Source organism: Eurypyga helias, unplaced genomic scaffold, assembly GCF_000690775.1.
Source record: "Eurypyga helias isolate BGI_N326 unplaced genomic scaffold, ASM69077v1 scaffold37256, whole genome shotgun sequence".
NCBI classification, from domain to species: Eukaryota; Metazoa; Chordata; class Aves; order Eurypygiformes; family Eurypygidae; genus Eurypyga; species Eurypyga helias.
This window is the reverse complement of record NW_010257900.1, coordinates 1,421-10,308: the sequence shown is the minus strand read 5'-3', so window position 1 is coordinate 10,308 and position 8,888 is coordinate 1,421. Positions and strand designations below refer to the sequence as shown.

Here is an 8,888-nt window from a genome sequence, read left to right as displayed (position 1 = left end):
CAATAAATCTGATAGTGTGTTTTAATGTTGCAGATAAGCTGCTCAGGTGCAACTTCTTTCTTAATACAGACTTTGAATCTGTCAGCATTACGATGCTAACTAACTGCATGACTGGAGAAGAATAAAGGTCACAGTGTGGCTTTGTTATTCTCTGTACTCCTCTACTGTAACTTGTCCCATTTCATTTAATTTGTAAAAGGAGAAAGCTCCAGTTGCAAACGATTTCATGCCTTTTTCTGTCAGTCCTTTCAAAAAGGCTTTAAGAAATACTGCAAGTACTTTTATCGAATTGCAAGCTTTAACACTACTGCAGTGGCAAAATAAGTAACGTTTCATTGTTTACGAGTAAATCAATAGAGCAGAAGTCTGTTTGGAAAGTTCTTGGACATGTTTTCCTACTTTGCTCCCCTAGATCTCAGTTACCTGTGATTAACTGTGTTTGTGATTACTGAAAGTCACAGTCCTTGATTATTGATTGCTTACTTTGACTTGAGATATGATAGCGGGTTAATTAGTACTAAGGGTACAGGCTGCTGCCCAGATCTTCTGGGTTGTGAAGATGTTTCTGTTGAGTGGTTATAAGAAGACCTTGCACTAAGATCAAAGAAACAGTAGAATCTTGAAGTGGAGCTAATTACAATGGGAAAGGCTGCGCTGGTGTGCTTTAGAGGAGAAAGAACTCAAAACCACAGGAAGTGTTTGGTGTGCTGTTTCAGAATAAAGAACTCTTCCTTATCTAAGTTTTTAGTGCTTAATCTTGGTGTCATGATATTAGGAGTGCAAAATCCAGTCTGAAAGACAAGGTACAGAAGTCCGTCTTACGTAAACTTCAGGTGAAACGCGGTATCTGTGTTGCATTAGGGATTTACAGCGTCGTTATGTTCAGAGCTACATGGTTTTTCTCCTCCTTTCTCTTTTTTTCTTTTCATTCGTAGGCAGACAAAATGGAATAGACCACGTAAAGAAGCATGTGAAGTTTACTGTTATGCAAGATGTTATTTGGAGGACCAAGTACACTTTCTCAGGCCATGGAAGATGAAAGACTAACCACGTGATAGTTTTGTTTCCTCAGTGCTGTTCTGTGCTAAGTCAATGTTGGTTTGTATTAAGGACAAATATTAATTCCTTGATGTCAGCATGTCGACTGTGACAAGTGCTCCCACACCAGAGGAACCTAATCCTCCTCCCCCTGAAGAAAAGCCAAAGGGAAAATCACTATTTCATTTGGGTTCGCTCTTCGCTAACAGGAGTGAAAAATTTGTAATTGCTAGGAGTGATAGCGTACCAGAGGAGAACGTTCTGAAAATAACTATCACTGAGACCACGGTTATTGAGTCGGACTTGGGCATCTGGAATTCTCATGCTCTCATCTACCTCACTTTGTGGTTTTTCTTCAGCTTTTGCACTCTTTTTCTTAACAAATACATTCTTTCGTTACTGGAAGGAGAACCCAGCATGCTAGGTAACCCTACCTTTCTTTTACACGTCAGTTCCAGTAAGGTGTTTGGCAATACTGGATCCTCCTATATAAAGTGGAAGGACAAAGTGAAGTGAAAAAGTCCTAGTTAGGAGATGTGGGGGTGGATTTTGGGGCTGGGAGCTCACATGTTGTGATCTCGGGCTGTAAAGGGGCTGCTGACACCGTCCTTTTCTCCACCTGCTGAAAGATGGTCTGAAGCTTTGCTTGTAGAGGAGCTGTAAGATGGTGTTTGAGAACTAAGAGCTGGGAGGAAAAATGTCTTTTTTATTTTTTAATTCTGTGTTGGAGGGTAGTGTGGGTTTTTAAAAAAAATGTCAGATGTTGATAGTGTCCAGAACTGGTAAGATTTTTTTTGTCTCTCGAGGTGCAAACATTGCCTTTGTGCAATCTCCATTACCCAATGGGCTGCTTATTCCTTTTTTTAAGGCGGAAACAAAGGGCATTTTAAATGTGAATCAGATCTTATAGGTGTACATCACCTTTGTTTTATTCTGCTGCCTTGCTGGTAGATGTATAAATAAAGGGATTTTGTGAGAAGTCATAAAATCCAGACAGTAGTTGCCATGCTTACTAACTGCTAAAAGTACGACCCGTAAGTTTGTCGAAGGGATTTTCTGACGTTGCTTGATTCGGCACGTTCCCATCACCTTCTGATTTATTTTTTCCCTTCTCACTTTTCTTTAGGTGCTGTTCAAATGCTTTCAACCACCTTCATTGGCTGTATAAAAATGTTTGTCCCATGCTGCTTGTATCAACACAAAACGCGCATCTCTTATCCACCCAATTTCATCATGATAATGCTGTTTGTTGGATTAATGAGGTAAATGGTTAATTATTTCCTAGAGATCTATGTGATTGCATTGCGTTCTGAGTGGAAGCTGTGTTTTCATGGCTTCCTTCCTTTCCATTGTTGTTTGGAAAGCGTTTGGAGTATTCATCTTTCCCTCCCCCCTGCCAAAAATCGCAGGATAATTTTATTTTTAGTTCCTATTGCTATATGCCCTGATCCTTTTTCCAGATGTCCTTTTTTTTGGCTAGCTTGGCTTCCCATCACATTTAGCTGCTTTCAGAACACACTGCTCTTCCCATTTACTTTCTTCCTCTTCTCATTTGAGGCTGATGCTTGTTCAGCGTACTGATATGTATGATGATGTCACTTTGTTCCCTCACCTTTTCCAGTGTTTTTCCTCAAAAGTGACACAGGTTATTAACATTCATCTTTCAAAAAGTAAATGCTGTGTGCACAGTTTGTGATCTAGGAGAGAATAAGAATATATGATTTCATTTCCTCGACACTACAAAAGTGATCAAGGATACAGGATTGAAATGAATCCAGAGTAACTTTATCAGAACAACTGTGTCGCCCTGTTGTTTAATTTTGTGGTTTAAGGTATAGTAAACATGTAATGTACCTAACTTACACCAAAGATGGATAACTGCAAATGCTAATAATTCAACAAGGAAATTTCATCAGTGGAATTTTACTATTTATGGAATTTGCAGCTGAGTCTGTTGAGAACTTCCCCTTGAAACACTGTCACCCAAAGCTCGATAAAGTGCAAAGTGAGGTCTCCCGTACGTTCATGGAAGTTGCAGAGTTGCCCAAGGGTGCCTTTATTTGTGCTAAGCAAATAACAATGTGGAAGCCAAAGCGGAAAGAAAGAGACCTGACACGCTGCCCCTCGCAGGGGCTGAGGAGTGAAGGCGTGGAGGTGATGGGTTACCGGGCGCAGCCAAGCTGCCGTGGTTTGATGGTTTGTTTGCCTTCTGCACCTCAGCGTATTCTCAGTTACCGCAGCTCGAACTTTGAAACCTCGAGAAATCATAATGCGGTTCTTCTTTATGCTAGGTGTCGAAGTAGCTCTTAATTTCTTGTGTTCTATTGCAGGTTTGCAACAGTAGTCTTGGGTCTTGTCAGCTTGAAAAACGTGGCAGTTTCATTTGCAGAAACTGTTAAGAGCTCTGCACCTATTTTTACTGTTATCATGTCTCGGATGATATTAGGGGAATACACGGGTGAGTACTTCACTGTTGAGATGTGATAGTTTTTGCAGGGGTTGGGGATTTTTTGGTATAATACTGTCACTTAGATTCCACCCAAATATAGTAAACGGTGCTGAAAGAATCATTCTGTTTGAACACAGTAAGTAGAGTATATATAGAGTTAAAGAAGGATTTTAATGCAGTTGTATAAGGGCAGTGTTGCTCTGATGTAATTTGTCTGTCAAAGACAGTATTATTGCAGCCTTAAATAACTGAAGCTCAGCATGTCCCTTCTTACAGGGACATCTTGCTGCTCCAAACTTAAAATTCTTGAACTTCTTCACTGTGTTCACTCTGTGATTAAAAAAAAAAACTAAGCAACCAAAAAAGAATCTGGCTTACCACAGTGTAATTTCTTTGCATTTCCACCTGCACCCTGTTTCCTTGAAGACATTCTGCTTGTTACCAGCTGTAAGTCATAGGAGTCATAGAGCAGTCATGAATAGATTGTGATGCAAAGCCCAAGTGCCAAAAGGCTGGAATACGCCAGAGGAAGAGTAATTTGGTCAGAGTAAACGGAGAGCATAATTTTTTTATATTATTTGGTGAAAAAGATGAAATTAAGCAGTCATCAGTCTGTTTTCTTTCTCCGAGGGAGATGCTTTTATCAGTGAGCCTGTGTCCATGCTGTTTTCAAGAGCACTGTGCTATTGCCTGAGAACCCGCTTTAGAACCTCTGTACTTTAAAATCCAGTCAAATAAGTTGCTCTTCTTTCAACTAAAGAAGTTCAAGTGGAATTTAAACTCCCCAAACCTGTATTATCTGCTACACGCAATTGGAAGTACAGTAACTAAACTCAGATTCCAATTTTTCTGTTCATTTGCAGGCTTGCTGGTTAATCTCTCCCTCATTCCTGTTATGGGCGGGCTGGCTCTGTGTACAGCCACTGAAATCAGCTTCAACATCCTTGGGTTTTCGGCAGCTTTATCTACTAATATCATGGACTGGTAAGGCATGATGACAGTTGCACATGTGGAATCAAGGAATATTGGTTGTTGGCAGATTGAAGAGATATGTTGCCTGTAGCTGTTTTTGTAACTACATTTAAATGTTAGCATTTACAATTGATTTTTAACAGAAGATAGTTTCTTTATCTCAGCTGCTAGCATTCCTGGGATTAAAGCACAGTACAGCTCCGACAGTCTAAAGGAGTTGGACCAAACTCCTGTCTGTAGTTGCATAATGCATGGAATGTGAAATGTGTAGGAAAGATATCTACCCACCTAAAGGGAAACAGCTGTCTTTTTCATGGATTGATTGATTTGTCATAACGAAAATACAGATAAATGGTGATTGGGGTTTTTTGATTGTTTGTTTTCCAGTTTGCAAAATGTCTTTTCCAAAAAACTACTCAGTGGAGATAAATACAGGTTTTCGTAAGTATTAAAAGTATTTCGTGGTTGATTATAGATGGGCCTTGGGCTGCATCAGGAAAGCACGTGTTTATGATTATATTGCACCAAGATTTTGGGTTTTTCTCACTGTTTACAGAGAGCTTTAACCCAAATCATTTTATCAGGGAAAGAAAATTCCTCTATGCTCAGATCCCGCTGTGGTAGGTCAGAATCTCATAATCGGTTAAAACCCTCAGCATACCCAAAATGAGTCACCTTTCCATAGAAATAAGTCCTTAGTCCTTAACACGCAGAAGCCAACTTCAGAACTCACTCTACGTGGTAACTATGAAACACGAACAATAGAGTCTTGTGGTAAAACATACCTATTGCTACGTGTGTATGTTTTACTGCAAGAACTGATGCTAGTTTTATTCTTGAAAGCATGTGCCTTTTATCTTCAGCCCATGTCAGCCAGCACAAAAAGCAAAACACCCTCTTTGCCAAGGGATTGCTGGGTTGATTGTCCCCAGAGCCTGGTAGATGGCTTTTATTCCTTTTTGTTACCTGTAAATACAATAATGATGCAGCTTTCTTCAGGTCTAAGAAAGAGGAAGCTTTTAATTGTTGTAATCAGTGTGTTCTCCTTCGCAGAGCCCCAGAGCTTCAGTTCTACACAAGTGCTGCTGCAGTGGTTATGCTTATTCCAGCATGGATATTTTTCATGGTAATTTGAATTCACCGACACTGATTTATGTTTTCTTTTTGATTTGTCAGCAAAATGTTCAGCTAAGGTTAATCTTAACCTCTACTCTTTGTTCTTTCCATTTATTTGTAAAATCACCCTGAAATGCATCTTGTCTCTTGTTTGCAAGAGCTGGGGTGGAGGTAAAAAAGAGAAAACTTTCAAAGAAATAACATAATAGAGACGTGAGTTGACAAGTGGCCTGGAAAGCCTGAGTTTATGTCAGGATTTTTGAGATCAAATCATAATTTTGTCCTAGTGCATTTAAAGTTTTAGGTACAGGCTTGAAAACCAAGTCTTACGTATGTGTTGACTTTTGCCAATATTCACACGGTATGCAGGAATATTAACCCTCTGAAAGGAAACGCGTGCTGAAGTAAGTGTCATGTCAGGTTAGATGTGTGTCCTTCATATTCTGGCATTTCATTGCCACGCATCTGTGTTGAAACAAGAAAGTTTCTCACAGGCAGGCTGAATGCATTGGAAAGCTCAGTCAGGTGAGAGCTGTTTTCCGAATATATTCTGGGGGGAGAATCTGCAGGATCTAAATATCCTGTGTGTTTTAGGTTTTGCTTTGCTGCAGTTTAAATGTAAAACTCTATCTGTCTATAATCTGCTTAGAGAAGCTGTGGATGCCCCATCCCTGGAAGTGTCCAAGGCCAAGCTGGATGAGGCTTGGAGCAACCTGGTCTAGTGGAAGGTGTCCCTGCCCATGGCAGGGGGTGGGACTGGATGGTCTTTAAGGTCCCTTCCAACCCAAACCATTCTATGATTCTATAATACTGAATTGGGTGGGAAATCACTTTTTGATTTCCTTATAAACTAAACTCTTAAAGTCCTTTTTTGTTCTTGTTTAGGATGTGCCTGTGATTGGGAAAAGTGGGAGGAGCTTCAGCTACAACCAAGATGTTGTCGTACTTCTCTTAATAGATGGAGTCTTGTTCCACTTACAGAGCGTTACAGCCTATGCCCTGATGGGAAAGATTTCTCCTGTGACTTTCAGGTAAAACTGTATTTTCATGTCAAGAATGTGATTTTACTTTCTTTTTGTCTTGCTCAGTGCTGTCTGAGCATTTCCTGGAGGCCTGTGTTGGCTAGAAATGAAGCACTAACAGTCTACTTCACACTTAGAAGCAACAAAACCAAAAGCCTGATGTGAATTATTGATACCAGCTCTAAAACTAAGGGGAGTGTAAAGCTACGGGTGCCAATATATACAACCAATTTGGTATTGTTTCTAGCTTCAGGAGGAAAAGTGGAACCTGAGTTGGTGTTTAAAAAGCAAGCAAAACAGGGAGGTCCCACTACAATAAAGCATGGTTCTGTTTTACTAAGAGAAAGGGAATAAGAAAGCTTTCTATGGCCTTAATTTTTTATATTCTTTTCCAGTGTTGCTAGTACTGTGAAGCATGCGCTGTCAATCTGGCTAAGTATTATTGTGTTTGGTAACAAAATCACAAGCCTCTCGGCCATTGGGACTGTTCTGGTGACAATTGGAGTTCTGCTGTATAACAAGGCAAAGCAGCATCAGCAAGAGGCGATACACAGCCTGGCAGCTACAGCCCCACCGTCCGCACAAAGTACGACCGAAGATACCGAGCCGCTCATTTCCAAGGATTTGGAACCATACGATTAATAGGGCCATTTGTCCTTCCAACCTGGTGTAACTCAAAGGAACTCTGCCTGAAAGTGGTTGTTTCTTCAACTGTTGATGCTGATTTGGTTCCTTCGAGTTCACGGCAGGTCTAGCCTGGGACTTGAAGGGAGAAAACAATGGGAAGTACCCAGGAAGCCTCGATATACTGAGAAACTGATAAGCCAAACTGAAGGGCTGGTGTCATATAATGTGGTAAACACAGGCTTTATCGTCTGTCTTTGAATGAAAATTACATTCGAGCCTATATTAGAGGAAAAATTTTCACTGTCTTGCGGGAAAACGATTCCTTTCTCCCTACCCATCAAGTAATGTGAAAATGTGGACTCATCACTGCTTGCTTGCAGTGGAATGAAATTGGTGCACAACTGAAATTCCTAGTTGTTTGTTACTCTACGCTGCCTGCATCCTCCATCATTTGTGTGCGTTGTAGAGCTGGAAGAAGGAACCTCCTCCTCTCCCAACAGGTTACGTCTTGTGCTACACGTTTAGTTGAAGTAAACGGTGGAAGTGAGCCCACGCCCCAAAGCAGTGATGAGCAGCTGTTTCGGGCTACAAAGCTGGGAATGAAAACTGATTTTTCTACTAAAATTTAACATGGAAATACTGCCTCCTGGTTATGTATTGGCAATATTGAAACGCAGGTCTACACACATGTACATACGTTGTATAAATGGAGCGTTGAATTAAATATTTGTGGTTGCTTAGAGGGAAAAAACACTGAAAAAAATTGGTGATAAAGGAAGCAGGATCTCTATAAGAAGCCATTTTAATTTCTTGCATTATATTATGTATTTCTGTTATGAGGAAATAAATTGGGTCTTTTGGTATTATATCTAAGAATGCAACAAAATACTGCCTTCTAGAAACTCAGGGTTATAATTCTGACCTATGTGCAAAGTGTTTCTATAATTTCTGATTAGGTAAAGAATCCCCAGAGGTATCTGTGACAGATGGAAGAGAGGTCGCTAAAGGGTGGAATATTAACCAGAAACGGAGGCTAATCTTTATTTCTACTGCTCTTAAGTATTCTTTTTTTAAGGAAATTCTGTTTTGTTGTGGATCAAAGATGAAAGTTTAGCTTTCCTTAAAAAAAAAAAAATAATCTTAACTATTAGTTAGTTTTGGCATAAAAGCACACATAGCTACAAAAACATTCAAACGGAGTTTTTGGTAACAAAAATAAACTAACAGTTAAAATGATCTGATTTTTAATAATGGCCACTCTTCTGAAAGATTGTAGCATGGCATTATAAGCATGGATAAAGTGGTCTTTACGGTAAAATTAATTTCTAAGAAGTGTTCCATCAGAGTCTCTCTGAAGAAGCCTGTGTTGTGTTTAAGTAGCGTGAGCTTGTTGTGACTGATGTTTACTTCAGGTTATGGTCCTGTACGTGACTGGTTGCCTGGGGCATATTCCCTGAAGATTTGAGCGGAAGGGAAATGTCATTTTTTTATTTTCATCACAATGTATCTGATGTCTGGGGTTTTTTTTCTTTGTACTCCTATCGCTTTTACAAAAGCTGTGGACTGTGGGGTGGAGCTCTGTGGGTCTTTTGGTTGGGATTTCTGTTTGGGGGGTCTTTTAGTTGCGCTTTCAAAAAATCTCTGTGTTTGGCGGAAAACAGAAG

General features: G+C 40.0%; 1 protein-coding gene across 1 annotated transcript; it reads left to right on the top strand.

The window, feature by feature from the left end:
* Nucleotides 1–1,137: 1,137 nt before the first annotated feature.
* On the top strand, nt 1,138–7,239 carry SLC35E2B (solute carrier family 35, member E2B). The gene is made up of 8 exons (XM_010154192.1): nt 1,138–1,462; nt 2,165–2,300; nt 3,369–3,496; nt 4,351–4,471; nt 4,847–4,900; nt 5,513–5,585; nt 6,461–6,606; nt 6,993–7,239. The coding sequence occupies exons 1-8, from the start codon at nt 1,138–1,140 to the stop codon at nt 7,237–7,239; spliced, it is 1,230 nt and encodes a 409-aa protein (XP_010152494.1).
* Nucleotides 7,240–8,888: the final 1,649 nt, after the last annotated feature.

What these genes read in the sequence shown, in the direction of transcription:
- SLC35E2B (XM_010154192.1), top strand. Translation starts at nt 1,138, where the DNA reads ATGTCGACTGTGACAAGTGCTCCCACACCAGAGGAACCTAATCCTCCT. An exon ending in GATATTAGGGGAATACACGG is followed by an intron (nt 3,497 to 4,350) that starts GTGAGTACTTCA and finishes GTTCATTTGCAG; the next exon opens with GCTTGCTGGTTAATCTCTCC. An exon ending in ATTTCTCCTGTGACTTTCAG is followed by an intron (nt 6,607 to 6,992) that starts GTAAAACTGTAT and finishes ATTCTTTTCCAG; the next exon opens with TGTTGCTAGTACTGTGAAGC.